We start from the raw sequence: 17,924 nt of genomic DNA, 5'->3' as shown, positions 1-17,924 counted from the left end.
GGTTAGTTGCAAATTACCCAACAATCATTTGTTATCCTACACAGGACATGATAACTTTATATCAGCATAGAAAACATTTATTTATATACTTTTTTAATCAAGATAATTCAGATTAGATTAAGATAACTTTGCATTAGTGGTGAGGTACTAAAAAAAAAAAAACGTATTACCCTCTGAGACAGTGTTATCTAGTTAATGATCTTCAAAGTGATGTTTTACATTTTAGACATCCATTCTTTCATTTTACATTTATTTTCTTTTCCATAAGTTATCCACATGATCACAAACCACCCACACTCCCTCTGAACATGATACCTGCCTTCCCTCTGTCATTGCGTGTTCTTTGCACTGTATCACATTTAAAATTTTAGATATTCTTTTTATGTGTGACTGTGAGTCAAGTTTCTTGAAGTTTATCCCTTGAATGCTCTTGATTCCCAGCACACACCTGGGGGTCAGACTTCAGCTTTAGAAAAGGTCAGTACAGATTATGTCAGCTGCTCCTTTATTACTTGCTACTTTCCTGGCATCCTCAAGGAAAGACTGAACTGCACAATTGGCCATTCCTTGCCATTATTCCTACTTATCCTTACGTTGTACTGCCGGTAGAGTTCACGTGTCCTTTGGTTTATTTCTTCCAGGACAGCGTGCTGTGCAGGCAACACTCCAGCAAAGTCCCGGTGTTGGTTCAGCACCGTTTGTCCCAGCTCTGTCCAGCGCTCCTGCAGGCTGGCAGCGCTCCTCAGACTTTCCGCTTTCTTAGGTGTACCTCCTGCTGGTCTTCTTTTAGCATCTGAAAGAAAAGTAGCAAGCTTGCCGTGCCCTCAAAAGTTGGACCACGTCTTGGCTGCAACAGAAGGTGATGGAAATCAGGTAAGAGAAGTGTGAGGAACCCATGAGCATAAAGATGTTGCAGTGAGTAGATAGCACAATACATTGGAAACTTATTGGTGACAATTCTGAGCGCTTCTATGGATTAATATCATTTATCAGTCACCAGACTGATAAGGTCACACAGTGCTCAAATGCACGACTAAGTGTAACGCACTGGCTGAACCATGGTATCGGCCAATTATAACTTCCCGTGCGTAGACTGTTAGCTTAAGCTCCAGCACAAAAGATTTGAGCTGATGTGTTTTCATTCACGTTTGTGAGGGGCATAGATGCTCACTGGGGCTCAGCTAACATGTGGTAATTTGCTGAGTAGATACCACTCAATAACATCCAATCCCCCAAAATCTTATGTTTATCAAATTCTTGATATCTTGCAGGATTTCATCCAGTAGCTTTTCATTCACCAGAGAGGAGCTAAAACAGAGGGAAAGAAGGGATGAGAGCTGAGAGAAAAAAAAACTCCTTTAGTAGCCAGTGTAAAACCGAGAATCAAGATATACTCTACACATACCAAGTTTGTGATACAAACTGTAAAGTGAAAAAGAAGTGAAAACCACCAGGCCCTACTCAACCAGGGGTTTTTGTTCTCTCACTCCACATAACACAAACACTGGGTGTCTGTTAAGAAAATACGCTACATTGGGCAAAGATGAAAACCAAATTCAAGCACATACTGAAAATTTAGACATTATTAACTTCAGGATTGAAATCTACAAAGTGATGTCTTTTGTTAAGGCATGCACTGTGTGCCTTTCTGCATTTTATACTTGAATTTATGCTTTGTTTTCTTTAACATATCACAATGAACTAACAAAAAGCCTGCAAAATATCATCACCTTAATATACAAAATTACTTTGGATTTGAAACTTCAGTCTCATTTTGTATCTGTACATGAGAGAACGGAATGCTCTGTTGAAGCATCAATGCACGTGCATTCAAGTTAAAATGAACCAAAGTAAAGAGAATTCTGTTATAGCAACGACAGCTGCAAAAAGGACAGTCTGGTTCGCAGCAGGAGGGTACAATCCTTGCTCCACTGAATTAAACCACAAACCTACAGCATCACTTTGGCGTTACTATAACGGACCAGTTTATCAAAATACACGTGTTGAGCAGAAAAGCAGAGCAGTGAGGGACATGAAAGTTGCACAGAATCCCACCGCACGTGAGAGTCAGTGCGTGCTTTGCACTGGGCCAGTGAGACCTACTGTCACGAGGCAAAGGTTGAGGGAGTTGACTGCCACCCCTGGACCCTCTGGGCCACTCACGAGTCACTGCAGTGGAAGTACTGAAGCTGCTTGTTGAGGCTGCTGCAGACAATTTTCAGTTTTCTCTGGCTGGACTCCTTGGAATGCTCTATTTCTGCTCCAGTGGGACCCAAGCCCTCCCTGAACAGCTCAGTCTCTTCCTGCAGATCAGGCAGGTCTCCCGTGTCCTGCAGGTGTTGGGCAAAAGAGTAGGAAAAGGGACTGTTGTGATTATTTTGATCCAAGTCAGAGGAATTCTCCCTTTGCCCTAGTTATTTTGAGATATGTACATATCAGAAATCTGGGAAATGTCTGTAAAACCACAGCACAGCTCTCACAAGCCCTTTGAGACAGGACTAGGGTGGCTCACCCTCCCCAGGCATGTCAGAACTGAGCGCCTGACTACTTGTTGCTTGTATGCTACCGAGAGACCATGCAGCCCCATACCTATGAGGCCAAAATTACACCAGCCTGGATCTGTTTTGGTTTTATGGAGAAGGAATGGGGAGAGAGGACAAAGCCACAAAGAAAAATGGGAAATTGGGGGGAAAAAAAAAAAAAAAGAAGTTTGTAGTAGAGAAAAGGGGACATGGATTAAATAGAGAAAGAGAGGCAGAGAACGAACTCATTCAAATTTTAATGCTGGTTTGAAACTAGACCTAGATTTGAAAGTTCAAATAACAGCCAAAGTACCAAATGTTTTACTGAGAACTATAGAGCTACCTGGACCAGGCACACACACACTTTGAACAGGTACCCATCACAGACAGGCCCCTACCTTTGAGGCCAAGAGGACCATGAAATGCTTGAGAACATTGATCAGTGTCTTTCCATAAACATAGAGCCTGTGAACAATTGTGAGCTGGTTTCTGTCTATTATCTGAAAAAAAAAAGAAAAAAGTTATCTACCCTATTTTCTTCTGAGAGGAGAGGCATCTGACAATAATACGGGAGCTTTGCCATCAATGAAATGGAGCTCAAGCGGTTTAGTCCACTTTCCTTACAATTAAATCTCTGATCGCTCAGACAGTTCCAGAAGTTCTGCTAACAGATTTTAAACTTGAATGGGACAAAATAGATCACAAGGAAGCACAGGATTAACCAAGAATGGTATTTTGTAGGGAAGTATAAGGAATCTGGCTGCGATATTCTAAATTATGAGGAATAGGAAACTTTTTTAGTCAAACCCATCTCTGAATGGAAATATTAATTTCATAGAAGTTCTTCCTGCATGGAACCTGTAGATCCAAACCAAAAATGCTGTGTGAATTAACTGGTTTCTGTTTTTAAAAGCACACATACAAAGTATAACAGACCTCAGGAAATGAGGTCAGGGCAGGTATGAGATGTGTTACTCCCCAGTCATATTGAATAAAAATGTTCTTTGGGATCAAATCTGCCCTTGGAACAAGACTGCTACCTATGATGGCTTATACCTTGCACTGTACGACTGATCTCCCGCACCTACCTTCAGAGCCAGGTCATACACAGCTGAGCTCCGAATGTCTCTCTCTCGAGCTAGCAGCAGAACTTGCTCTTCCAGTCATCTTCTCTGTAACTTGTACAACTCCTGATGCTCTTCCAAAAGGCTAGAAGAGAAAGACAACAAAATACACCCACCTGTGTTTCTCATTCAAATTTACTGTCTTTCTCCCAATTCCTAAAGCTTTTCTTAGACATTTCCTCTTCCTCCTTCCTTCCTCAGTCGCCTCCTGCACAGCCTGTAAATTTACAAGTCCTTTTCCCCGAGCCCCTACAACCCCTTTCTGTTCATATTCCCATTGTGAGTTTCCAGTCAGTATAAACACAGCTCTGCTGGGACTAGACTGGCTGTTTCCTTCCTGTAAGTATATCTGTGTGCCTACTCACTCATCACAACTCTGATACCTAAGAAATTGGGGGTTTAGGTGGTTGGTATCTGAAGATGCCCACAGGCCCCTCAGAAGTTCAGAGCTGCAGGCTCTGCTAGGCTATGAAGAGCTCCCTGGCTGTGAATGTGGGGTGAAGAAAAGGGAATGCCAGCACCTGAGCAACGAGCAGCAAATGCAACTTTCATGACTTAAAACTAGCAACATTTTGAACAGTTTTATATCCCTTTGAGGAGTTCAGGATTTATAGCAAAATAATGGCATTTGTCACAAACAGCCAAGTGCTTTTCCCCAAAAGGAAATCAGTCCTCACCTCTCCTTCCCAACAACCCCAAGAGAATGATACCAGCATACTACAGAAATCTCCCAACCTCAACTTTGAAAGCAACTTTGCATTCGCTTTATCCTCCTGCCTGGCTGCAGCTAGCTCCTTTTGAGCTTTTTCTGCTTCTTTGGTCACCTTGCAGTCATGTTCTTGTACCTCACACAGCTCGCTGAAACAGCAGGGAACAGTCTTAATGCAGTTTAGCCCAACCCAAAGGTCTCTACTCTGTCAAGCACAGACTGGTGGGCTGTACACCATCACGCAGGACTCTCTTCCTCCAACTCATCTCACTGTAGAGGTGAAAAGCATCTTGAAGACCTCCTCTTCCCATGCACGCATGTTGCTCCAACAACCCCATCCTGCAGTACCCCACCAATGAACCTACAGTGTGCTAAGTAAAGGAGGTGGCTTTGGTATTATTTGGCACTAAGAGGGTGCAGTAGGAGTGTGAGGAAGCTCAAGTGTGGTTCCTGTAGCTCTGCTTCAAATCACAACACTGTCTTCCCATGGGAGCTTCTCTGCTAATTCCAGCTGGAGTACCTCCTGAGGCAATGCTCTGTATTTTTCAAAAATACTTCCCCATCACCATGCAAGAATGACAGAAAATAAGGCAAAGCAAGGTACAGATGTTCTTTGACATCTGCTTTTTAGGTGTACGAAGGTTTGCAACGGCCCATTTTGTAACACAGCAGCCTGTCTCCCAACAAAGAGATAAGACAGCTACTGCCTTCATTCCTCCATAGCAATAACAGCAAATGCATTCCTTTCTGCATTTTTGCCAGAAATGTAATTCCTACACCAGCAAGCTAACTTTTCTTTGTGGATCAGATGAAGATGGAGGGAAGCTCAGGAGGGGAAATCCCTGGTTATTACAGGACCTACAGACAGCTGGCTTGGCCAGAAACTTGCTTCTAGGAGGCACCTTAAGCACAACAGGGATAAACGCTAGGGAAATCAAGATGTTATATTTCTGAGTACAAGATGGTTATCCATCTGTGAAGGTCCTGTTACTCTGAATATCTGGTCTGCTCCAGCTTTTTCCAACATGCTGTCCATCATCTCCACCAGCTGGATGACCTCTAACCTCCCAAAAGGTTTCCTGACAGACCAGAAAGAGACACATCATTACTCTATATAGCACAGTGGGATATTTTCCCAGGAAATAAAATTCAAACAGCTGTTTTTTTCCAACAACATCTTCAAGCGGGGTGGTACTTACACGGATGGGAACCACCATAGTTTCTTTTCATGGTGTTCAAGCCGTGTTGTGTATTTACTGAAACGAACAAAAACATTAGAACTCAATTACAAAGCAATCCTCCCAGTGCTAGCTAAGGGATTCTGCTCTCTCCTTCAATCCCTTTGTCCCATGTACAAGCTGATGAAGGTTGGAGACAGAGGAGAGTCTACAGAGTTGCTCATTCAGAGCCTAACATGAGAACTGGACCTCCCACAGCTGTGCTCCCAGCTGGAGCTCCTCCTTCTTGCTTCTAAGGACAGAAATCTGTAGGAACCCTTTAAGATCTCTCATCATACTTAGCTAAGAAGTGACCAGCGGGTTTAAAAGTTACTGGTGGGGCCAGAAAAGCACCATGTATCCACATCACACCTACCTGGAGGCTGATCACAGGAAACCATTGAATAATAAGATAATGTTCTGTTACATCATGTTGGCAAAGAAGCTGTGAGGATTTCAGTCCTAATCTTAGTATTTTAATCCCTGAACAATGACAAAGAGTCTCAGTAGCCTTTTTTGGGCAAGGCTTGGTAAACTCAATTCAAAACTCACAGCCTGAACAACTAAAAAAAAAAAAAAAAAAGGCAACAAAAAGCAACAAAAAACCCACCCCAAAGTGGTCAGATTCAAGATGCTAGTAGGTCTATACAAGCATAAAGTGAGGGTAAGAGCTACCCAGAGGCCACACAGCTTTGTGGCAGAAAGCAACTCTGAAAGAAAAACAGAGAAACTAATCAAAATTTAAAAAAAAAAAAAAAGGTAAGAAAAAAGCTCCCAAAAGTTGCCTCAAGGGATCAAACCAGACTTCAGCTTCTACACTCATGTCCAACTGCTGAAAGCCCCCTGAGAAACAGTACTAGTGTACAGGAAATTCTCTGTTAGCCACCCCAGAGAGGCAGGGACAAAGAAAAGGAGGGTCACCTTGCTCTGCAGGGTTAACTACAGCCTGGTCGTTAGCATGGGATTTGCACAACCACCCCTTTTATACTCGCCCTTTCCTGACAGCGAGAGGTGTATTTGGGCAGCATCCTCAGCCTCTCATCACTTTATGCCCCTGCTCTGAACAGCTGAGGACAAACGCCTGTAAAGTAGAAATCACTCACTCATCGAAGTACTTCAAGGGCAAAACTCCCATTCTTCACGATGTGAAATTCCTTGGGAACCAGCCTATCTGTTAGGGTTGCTCACTATGGATGGAAAGAGAGAGATCATGCAACGTCAGCATAAAAGACGTGCACAAACTCCTGGTTCCTCCCCAAAGAGGACACAGCCGGGAGAGGGATGCTCACGTAGCAGCTTTCCATGCTGCTTTTCGTTTTCCCGCTCCACACATCCAAGCCCATCAGAAACAACCTGTGTCCAAAAGCAGCTTGAAACAACTAACACCAAACTGCAGCAGGGGAGCCGGGGGGCTGGAGCCACAAGGAGAGCTGATGAGTTTCGGATCAGGGTAACACTGGTATGAGGACCTCCCTTCCCCCGGCTAGTGATACACACAGGAAAACGCCTGAATGGCGGCACTCACAGTGCTATGTGGGACTGTACCACGGCTCGCTCTCTGGTCCCGACGACCCTCAGAAAAAGAGCTTCTGCCAGTCGCTGCTGTCTTAGCTTCTTGGCCAGTCGCAACGTCACACAGGTAAGAAACATCCCTGAAACGGAGGGGAAGAGCTTTTTCATCAACCCACCCTGCACGCAACAAACCATTCCCTTACTGCTGGCCTAAACTACATGTTTGTTCTGCTCAGCCTGAAGTCAGGCTTACGGCCAGGACTCGTTCCGCTGGGCCAAAAAAGATGGATGAGATCATGTTTTTTCAGCAGATTAACATTGCCTGTCGCTGGCCAAAGACCGTTTTTCACGCCCGTTACCAATACTCCATCACATGCATACCCAATGTCCGACAAAGAGTGAAACATTTTTCACCTCCCAGTGCCATTAAGCGTCTTTTATTTACAAAGCAGTGTAAAGCTATTCCCTGCTAAGTCCATTAAAGCCAGGAAGAGCTTCTTTTCTTAATCGTGGATCACAGAGCATCCCAGCGAGTCTGGCATCCTTTGGAAGGATGGTTCCAAGAATTGCTCATTTAGCAACTCTCTTATTTATTATTCCTGAAACATCTTTCCCTCGAATCTCTCCAGCCCAGTCTTGGACAGGACAGCTGGCCCATGCATCCAGCCACTTCAGGCAGCACAGCTACTTACCATAAGGAGAGACCAAGGGAGAGATCTAGCTCTGCATTCCCAGCTCTAATATCTTTCCATCACCCCGGACTCCTTATCCCTTCCTTGCTTACCTTCCAGCGCCCGTCAAACTGACAGAGTGGTCTGTCAGGTGTCTGAAATTGCTCCGACGATTAAGATAATGCCAAAGCTGATCTGGGGTTTGCAGGCAGCCCTGCAGACAAGACACACGTGGCCATCACTTCCTAGCGAGAAATGTGCCAAGGAGCGGGAGAGGTCAGGGTGGCTGTCTAAACAAGCTCTGCGTCATTATTTCTGTCTTGGGGCTAAAGAAACTGGTGCTGCAGACAAAACAGCCTCAGCAAGGGCTTCACAGCAGCACCAGGCTGCAAGCACATTTTGCAAGGACTAGAAGGCGACACTTTGGATCTGCATCAAATGGCACGGTCAGAGAAGCGATGCAATGTAAGATAAACCTATGAGGTTGGCAAACTTTCCTTTTGCCCAGGGAATGAACGCACACCCCCAGTGAAGAGATGATTCTGGACAAAAAAAGGTAGGAGATGGAAACACGCTCACCCTAATGCCCATTGGGGTTTTGGTGGTTTGCAGGGACCCTAAGTACTTTGGGCTGTAGAGAGAACTGCTGGCACAGGTCAGGCTTTGGAAAACCTCTTCTGGAACAAACTCTGCTCCAGGGAAGAAGAAACAGGCCTGATGTGGTCAAGCATCCTCGAGGTATACCTCAGCTTGGGGATCTCTGGAAAACAGCGTGTCAGAACCATTTCAACAGCATTTATTCTGCTGGTGAAAGAGAAAGCAAAACCAATGATAAAGTACAAGGCTGAAAAAACCCCCACAACACGGTATCTGCTACCTTACCCCAAAGCAGGATCTAAACCACAGGCAGCTAATCCCATTTTTAGCAGTTGTTAGATCTTCAGGGAAGCCTAGAACACAGTGACCTTCTACCTGTGGGAGATAAAGCACTGGTCACGTGACTACGCCGAGCTGTCAGGTACATGACAAACTTAAGTCTGCATGTTTCTGTAAAGCCATTTCCCTTCTTGTGGACTGCTAGCAGTCAGCTTTCTGCAAAGAGGTGAATGCCCTAAAATACCAGCAATTGCCTAAAAAAAAAAAAAAGCCAAAACTTGATGCAGAGAAGCATCCTGCTGTTAAAGGGAAGCTGGAAGGACGGAGAGTCAGATGTACAACCCCTGCAGCCCTGCCCTACCTGGCTGGTCCTCGCTGACCCAGCCTGCCCAGGAGGCACTGCTCGGTTTCCTTCCATCTGGTTTTGGTCCAGGAACTGGCACTCCAGTTGCAGGCATGGTGAAGGTTTATTTTATTTTAATGCTTAGCCAAGGAAATTTGCAGTAACGAATGATCCAGAAGCAGAATTAAACCTGCATTTGTACTCCACAGGGTTAAGAGATTATTTTATTATTTATTGTGAATAAAAAAACCCTGACGCCTGACACTAGGTACACCAGTTACGAAGAAGCCCCTGATGCTTTTCTACGACCTCCACGGGGCTGCTTGTTTTTCCATCTACAGACTGCATCAAGAACAACTGCTTCTTTTATACATTTAACTGGGACAGAGATTTAATTGTGTGTCTCAAATTATTAAGCTCACCACATTTTCTTTTTAGCAGTATCTTACTAATGAGAAAAAAAAAAAATCTTATTTCCATTAGTTTCATAATCTCCATGAATTCTCACCTGAAGCCTTTTTTCCCTGACTAGTCTTGCCAATATATGTTGTTCTTTATAAAGTGCTCTCGGTATTAAAACATTTTGGCCCCCTTATCAGCTGTATCCTTGTGTACTGTGGTTTCTAATTAACTACATCTCTTTGCCTTCAGATACATGTTTGTGGCCGTAGGTATAATCTAGGAGCAACCTTGCCATGTAGTTTCTTGTCTTGCTGCGTAAGCGGTTTCTTGGAAAGAAAATACAAAAATTTGCTATAAACTTGACAGAAGAAAACTTTTTTTCCCCCTTTAACAGCTGTTTGGCAGTACACAATATTCCTACCAGAAAGGATGGGAAGATTAATGACACTGTTCTGTAGCAGCTGCAGTTTGAGGACACAGCCAAGACTTGACTTTAGAGCATGTGGTACACAGCTGGAAAGTATCACATAAAGTTCTTGGCACATGAACACTTTTCAGGCCCAAAATAAAGGCAGAAATCACCAACATGATATACATTTGGCAGTTGCTCCCTTTTAATATGCATTAAATTGGGAGAGGTTAGAAACTCTGGTCTGTTCCAAGAGCTATCAATTCCTTCCTCATGCTTCTCTCCAGCACTTCCACAGACACCCTGTCCTCTCAAAGATGCCTCTGGCCAAGACACAGCTTATAAAGCCCCTCTGACCCTGCCCAGCTGGTGTGTAGCTCTGACGTTCCCTGCTCCTTTTAAGACCTGAAGAAGGGCTTGTGTAGAAGTTCCTTCCTACATGCCCAGCCAAGGAGATCTCCTCCCTACCCTCCAGCAGTCTCTGGTACCTCCAGGCTTGGGTCTGCCTCAGCATGGCTGTCTCCATCCCTCTCCCCTCCTTGCCCTTGGAAAGGGGGAGACTTGCACAGGCAGCCTCAGGCCACCCTGCACCCACTGGTTTACAGCCCCCCGCCCCCCAAGGCAGGCCAGCTCCCCCCCCAATACGGGGAGCAGCAGAGGGGCTCCCCGTACCTGCCAGCCCTTACCCGCCCTGGCTCCGTCGCCACAGAAACAGAGGACTCTCCCCCCACGTTCTAGAAGATTTCTTCCCTCCCCAGCCCCACAAGGCTGACCCACATCTCCTCCCCCCTAGCAGCCACCTTTCCAGGAGAGCAACCCCCCGTATCTTGCGCTCTGCCCCAAGCCCCCCTCCCTCCCCTATGCCCAAAATCAGGAGCCTCCAAGAAGAAAGAAACAGGCCAAGACAATTTTTTTTCCTCCCCTAATATCAAAATATATTTCAACTGCTGTAATACAGTAGATTATAAAGAGCTCTTCCGCATGACAGAACACGGTACAGGTTGCGTACAGGGAACCGCCGGTGCCAGGGCCATGGCCTGACACAGCCGCGCGCAGTGCTGCTCGTGCGCCTCTCCCCCGCTGCCACCAGGGAAGGGGCAGCCGTGGCTCCTCAGCCCCAGCTGCAAGCCCAGGGAGAAGAGACTGGGCTGAACTGGGCTGGCTCGGAGGTACTGCGAGGAACCAGCTCGTCACTCATGCCGCAGAGCATGCCGCTGGACCACCGACCTTCCAGCCCATCCACATGCAGAAGGAGGGAGCTCAAACAGTTCAGTTTTCCTTTAGCGGGCGGACTGATTCACATAATCCATGCCATTTCATATGAAAAAAATACATCAGGATTTCCCCCCCAGCACATAGCACATGTCTTATTGATTCGGCTGTCATGCGATGGCACACAGTTAGCAGCTCAGATGCAGGACTGCTTCACCTCTGAAGGCTGGAAGCTAAATACCCCAACAGAAAGGACGTACTAGGCATGAAGACTCTGCACAGGTTCAGTCTTCCTGAGAACAGTTATCTGCATGAAAACCAGGACACATTTCACCATATTAATACCGATCTTTGGGATGTTATTGAGCAAGGAGCTGTTGCTGTACTGGCTGCCATTCCAAAGCTGGAGGCTTCCCACCTCAAAACTGAGGGAGCTACCATGGAAGCAAGCTGCACAGTTCTTGTGTTGGAAAGAATCACAGAAAACAGTACACATTATTATTAAGGACAGGTTACGAACCTTAGCATACTCATTATTGACCAGAACACCATACCGCCAGCTCTGGCACTCACAGCCTAAGAAACCCCAAACAAACGTGGTACAATTGACTAATTAAACAAGCGATGTACAAAAGACTTAGCATTTCCCCTCCAGTACTCTTGAGAAAAATGAAAATAAGCCCAGATTCAAAAGCAATTTAAAAAAAATGCTAAATTGAAAATAATCCAAACTGTTAATGCCCTGACAGCACAGTTGCCAGACGCCTTGATCTACAAGGCTAAAAACCTCAACCTGTCAAAAACTAAAACTAGTTCCAACAGCTGAGCATCCTTTGCTGGTTGCCTTTTGCTTGCCAGATGCTCAAGCCCTCAGGCTTCCCACACCAAGGATGCTGACACAGTAAATGCTGATATTTTTTATTAGGAATGTGGCGGTGCCAGCTGCAAGGGAAACACCGAAACTCGGCCCAGAGCAACATGATTTGATTTCCCTTTGAGGACAGACACTGAGACAGCAGCAACATGCGACACAGGCATCAAGAAGACAAACCCAGTCCCTAACCCATCACACCCTATTTGAGTGCAATTACAGCTGTACATTAGTGTTTTGAGCACCACAACCAAGAAGTCCTGAACTGAATTCCACCCTTATACTAAGTGGGTGACAAAGCTGTTTGGCCAAAGGGTGAGGTGTTTTGCCTTTTTTTTTTTCCCCCCCAAAAAGGAAGCTTAGTGGCTCCAGCACTTCTGTCCTTTCTTCCCACAAAAGGTACAGTGAAAGACTTAGAATGAATCAAACTGAATGAGGACAGAGCAATCCATTTCATTCTCAAGATTTTATATACTAATACTGCCAAGTTTGAGTACATGTATAAACTCTTTCTGAAATTAACCAGCTGTTTCAACAAAAAAGTTCTAGTAGGAGATATTTTCAGAGGAGAGCTGTGTACACAAACACTGTATTTGGCAAATTTGATCTGATACCGCGTCCTTTCTGAAGAGCAGGATTCCTTCTTACAGAAAACTGAAAACCTGAAAGAGTTTAAGTATCGCCTAGCTTTCACGAAATTACTTCTGACTCAGGTTAGTAAAAACAGAAGCCCAAAAGACAGTCTTAAGTGGACTGGGAAACAAGTCCATCAACAGTCCCAATACTACTGGTATCCAATACCCAGGCTGTAGGTCAGTAAGGAAAAGCTGTTACCAAAAAGTGTCCATAAAGAACATTGGAGTAATTCAGAAATCCCTGTGACCAAACTTAAAGTACCTCCATCAGGTTACCCGCCCTCTCCAGTAACGGGAGCTGCAGCTCCAGTAAAACTGGAAAGAGACGTACCCAGATACTACGCAAGTTCCCTTTTGTGCTTAGCATCTGACAGAACAAGGCAACTGAAGGGACTCTGCCTAGTCAATAGGTATTGAAACACCAAGTTCACGTAATGCTTCTGCCTTTATTGGTGTGTACGGGAGAATGTCCTGCCTCTTCAAAAAGAAGAGGGCAATACCCAGGAAACTCATCTTCACCTGAAGTCCCCACTGACGTCAAAGCAGACACAGGCAGATGAAAAAGCAGCTCTGACTCCAGCCGCTGGGTCAACTCTCGTTTCCCACCGACAGTGTTAGAAGCTGCCACAACACATGTTGGCGAGAGGCACCAAGACCTGCTGGTGTATTGAACTGGACGTAGCCATTTCAGGTGAGAATGCGCTTTGTACTTGTAAAGTCGATCACATTTTCTTACAGTTGGGCTGTAGTATTTCAAATCTTTCTTACTAAAGAAAGCCTTAACAACTTGTATACATCAAAGCACCTGCCAAATTAAAGCAAAAGCTCTTTTACAAGTTAATTATATTAAAAGAATTAATTATCTGGAGAAAGAGAAAGGAAGAGCTAGAAGAAAAACTATTCCTCAAGTCAAAGGCTTCCAGAGAACAAAAATTCTGTAAGTCAGCTGGGAACTTAATGAATATAGAGAAAACATAAATTTTCAGTGTAAAAAGTCATATAAAGACTGCACACACTGTGCCCTGCTTCCGAACCTGGCTCTCCAATGTAGCCACAAGTAAACTGACAATCCCCTCTTCCTCTGCCCATTTTAAATATGTAGGCAGCCAACATACACAGGATACAGTTCAAAGCCACCTAGGAATACTTTGGCTGTTTTCAGAGCAAGGAGGCCACTGGTCTGCGTCATAGCAGCAGACAGAATCACAAAGAATACAAGTTCTGCAGACATCTCATTACTAAAAGGGAGAAAAAATTTGCAAAGGGATGGCTACGGAAGATGGACGGATGCCAACAATGAGCTACTAACAAATCTGACTAGGCTATCTGTTGTCCAGAAGAGCAGCAACGTGAGGGGACCCCTGGATGAGTAGCATTCCAGTAGACTCCACCTTCAGCTCAATGTTTTACTGGTATGGAAATGGCTCAGAGTGGGACAGCACATAGTAGATGCTGCCTACGAAGGCTGCTGCAATCCAGGTCAACTGGTTTGCCTCAGTAACATTTAAAAAAAAAAACAATTTCTCCCCAATAATCAGGAGGCACAACTTCCCTTAGAAAAAGTCCGCAGTGAGTTAGGTCATTGGTCCAAATACTTGGAGGACAATGCCGATTCTCTGTGATGACACGGCCGGAGCATACCATTTTTACATCTTCATGTGACATGACCACGAGCGCGGTTTTAAGTAGTCCAGGAACGTGGGCTGCAAGACAAGGAGAGGCAGTAAGTTAGTGACAGACAGATGGCACCGGCTGTGGTGTGGTCTGCTGAAGTCAAACTTCTCTAACAGGAAAGATCAAACCACATTTTCACATCCTGCAACCCTATTCTTATCCTCACTAACACTGTGTGGAAGCGTAGCTACAGCCACAAGCTGATTGCCTGCCACCCACCTCACCCCCAGTTCCGATATGTCAGGTAAATGCTGTGTCTAGTAGCATATTGTATCAACAAGCCAGTCATTTATGATGGCAAACTCTTAACTGAGGAGAATCAAACTTAAAATAGAGTTTGCCTGAGGATACCTTTGGTTAAAGCTGAAATCAACTAAGACAGCAAGAAGTTTTATGTAGAACAGAATCCAGTACCAAGAAAATGAGTTAAGTCAGAGAAAGTAACACCAACAAAACCCCAAATTGACCATTTATAGGCAACCAACTCTCACTGCCACCCAGTCTAGCCTGGGAAAGGCACAACAGGCTCAATTTTTGTAGGCCTCCTAGAAACGCTTCTCCTGACCTCACTGGCCAAGTGCTGCAGTTCCATTCACACAGCCTGAACGGCCTTGCTACTCTCAAGTAGTGGCTTATGTCCTCAGAAATGTGGGAAAAACACCCTCAGTTTCAAGTAGTGAAATACTATGAGCACGGAAAGAGCACTAATGAAAGCACTTTTGCCGGGCAGTTTCTAGACTAAATAACTCATAACGAACTGATACAGCACACTGCCAGAAAGGCTCATGCCATTAACTTCTGTCCTGTCCCCACAGCAAGAAAGGACAAGCCACCTGCCCAGTCAGTTATCCCACAGGAAAGGGCTGTCACTCACCTTCTCCATAGGGCAGTACTGGCGGGCATACCACTCTTGGCTATAGAGGCAAATGATGACACCTTGGCCCAGGAAAAGGGATGTCCACATGATCACATTCCAAATGGGCCCTTTCCGACGGTCATTAAGGATGAAGTTGAAGACCACTGTAAAGAGGTGAAACGAGAAGCATCATTCAGAAACAAACTCGAGATTAAACAATCAAAGATCAACTGATTTCACTGGATCTTTCCCTCCCTTCGCTTCATCTCTGGAGCAACAAGGCTGCTCTGTGACGTCAGTATAGTACAAGAAAATCTGATTACACTTGGCAGTAGAGCAAATACTGAGAGTCGATTCTGACATTTACCTCCAATAAGTTTACCAACAAGCTGGCCTAGCTGTATGCCTCTAGGGATCAATATTGTTTGTGTTATGCTAGTGAGGTGGCCTAAGAGTTTATTAGAGCCTTCTAACTCGCCCTAATGCAAAACCCAAAATGAAATGCAAGAGCTCTAACTTGACAGCTCTAACCTGTCAGCCTCACCTCTGTGCCTGGGAATATCACAGAACAAGTCCTCCTAGAAGCTGCGCTAAGGCACATGGAGGACAGGGAGGTGATTCAAGACAGCCAGCATGGCTTCACCAAGGGCAGGTCCTGCCTAACCAACCTAGTGGCCTTCTATGATGGAGGGACCACATCAGTGGACAAAGGAAGAGCTACAGATGTCATCTGTCTGCACTTCTGTAAGGCCTTTGACACATTCCCCCACAATATTGTTCTCTTTAAATTGGAGAGATAGGGATTTGATGGGTGGACTGTTCAGTGGATGAGGAATGGGTTGGATGGTCACATCCAGAGGTAGTGGTCAACAGCTACGATGTCCAGATGGAGATCAGTAACAAGTGGAGTCCCTCAGGGGTCCATACTGGGACCAGTGCTGTTTAATTTCTCCACCAATGACACAGACAGTGGGATCAAGTGCACCCTCAGCAATTTTGCCGACAACACCAAACTGAGTGGTGTGGTTGATACACTTGAGGGACAGGATGCCATCCAGAGGGACCTGGACAAGCTTCACAAGTGAGCCCATGTGGGCCTTGCTGAACATCAGAAGGTTAAGTGCAAGGTCCTGCACCTGGGTCACAGCAATCCCCAATATCAATACAGGCTGGGGATGAGGGGATCGAGAGCAGCCCTGCAGAGAAGGACTTGGGGGCGCTAGTGGATGAAAAGCTGGACACAATGTGGGCTTGGAGCCCAGAAAGCCAACAGTACCCTGGGCTGCATCTAGAGAAGTGTGGCCAGCAGGTCGAGGAAGGGGATTCTTCCCCTCTGCTCTGCTCTGGTGAGACCCCAACCTGCACTGCTGCATCCAGCTCTGGAGCCCCCAGCACAAGACAGACATGGACCTGTTGGAGTGTGTCCAGAGGAGGGCCACAAAAATGATCAGGGGGCTGGAGGACCCCTCCTGTGAGGACACAGGAGGCTGAGAGGGTTGATGTTGTTCAGCCTGGAGAAGAGAAGGCTCTGGGGAGACCTTACAGCGGCCTTTCAGTAAAGGGGGCCTATAAGAAAGATGGGGGCAATCTTTTTAGCAGGGCTGTTGCAATAGGACAAGGAGTAATGGTTTTAAACTAAAAGAGGGCAGATTTAGACTAGATATTAGGAAGAAATTCTTTACTGTGAGGGTGGTGAGACACTGGAACAGGTTGCTCAGAGAGGTGGTAGAAGTCCCATCCCATTCAGGATCAGGTTGAGTAATCTGATCTAGTTGAAGATGTCCCTGGTCACTGCAGGGGGGTTGGACTAGATGGCTTTTAGAGGTCCCTTCCAACCCAAACAAGTCTACGATTCTATAAACTTCTAGATGAGCTCTCTTCCTCACTGCAGTAGCAAAGTATTACTTGTCTTACACTATGACTTTAAAAGAGGAACACTTCCAACCTGCCGACATACAGCAATTCAACTAAGGCTTGGCAAAGAGGAAGCAGTGCTATTAAAATATGTACAGTATATCATATATAGCTCTCTTCCTCTCCATCAATACCTTGCCCATCTCAAGTCCCAAGCTTGCAAACCCAGTGTGTGCATGTGTGTGTGTGTCTCTCTCTCTACTGAGCTACTCTTAGCTGCAAAAATCCATTCACAAAGTTTGGACCCACAATTGCAACACTTGAACAAGAAACAGTTCTGTGTGTCAGTGCCTAAAGAATAACTGGTATCATTATTAGAAGGGCAAAGCATCCTTGTTTAAAAAAAAAAGCCACAAACCCCACAACCCACTCACATACTCTCTCCTGGGAACTTACTTCCAAAGCACATAAACAGGCAAAAGAGAACTGGATAGAAGTAGCCGAAGCAGATGCTCAGAACATATTCGTGCACAGCAGCTGATACGGTGAAGACAGATAGCATAGCTGCTGCTTTGAACTTCTTACCAAAAAACTAGAAGAGAGAAGAACAAAGCATTATAAACTGTTCTGCTGTGGTTTTAGGGTTTTAGTTTGTTTCAACATTGCCTTTTTTTTTTTTTTTTTAACCTGAGCTAAGAAGTGCCTGCTCCAGCCAAGAGGCATATATGAAATGCTAAGTGCTCTACAGAGTACTTTGGATTTTAGGTGTTTTTCTTCAGGCATATTTCTGGTCTCCTGCATAAGTACTCAGGTTGAGTCCACCCATGAAGTATCTACCATAGCTCATCAAAGCAGTGCAACACGATTTCAGACTGTTGAGTCAACCCTTGCATTCCCAGGTCTCAGGCGTACATTTCTCACGTGTTAAGGACTTGAAAACAAGCAATGGATCACTAAAAAGCCCAGTGGCTGCCCACAACAGCTGAAGCAAGACATTTTTGTGCTTCTCAATGGACAGTGACGTTGCATCTTGACAA

General features: G+C 45.2%; 1 protein-coding gene across 1 annotated transcript in view; it reads right to left on the bottom strand.

Annotated features, from left to right (window-relative positions):
- Window positions 1-14,149: 14,149 nt before the first annotated feature.
- Window positions 14,150-17,924, bottom strand: part of SOAT1 (sterol O-acyltransferase 1) — a 28,695-nt gene continuing 24,920 nt past the window's right edge. The window contains exons 13-15 of the mRNA XM_086463105.1: window positions 17,344-17,479; window positions 15,052-15,197; window positions 14,150-14,206 (exon numbers count right to left, since the gene is read on the bottom strand). Of these exons, the coding sequence (XP_086319231.1) occupies window positions 14,150-14,206; window positions 15,052-15,197; window positions 17,344-17,479 (339 nt within the window). The remainder of the gene's footprint in view (window positions 14,207-15,051; window positions 15,198-17,343; window positions 17,480-17,924) is intronic.

The sequence above is a fragment of the Leptosomus discolor genome, chromosome 3 (genome assembly GCF_034619465.1).
Source record: "Leptosomus discolor isolate bLepDis1 chromosome 3, bLepDis1.hap2, whole genome shotgun sequence".
Lineage (NCBI taxonomy): Eukaryota > Metazoa > Chordata > Aves > Leptosomiformes > Leptosomidae > Leptosomus > Leptosomus discolor.
This window is presented reverse-complemented; position numbering and strand designations above follow the sequence as displayed.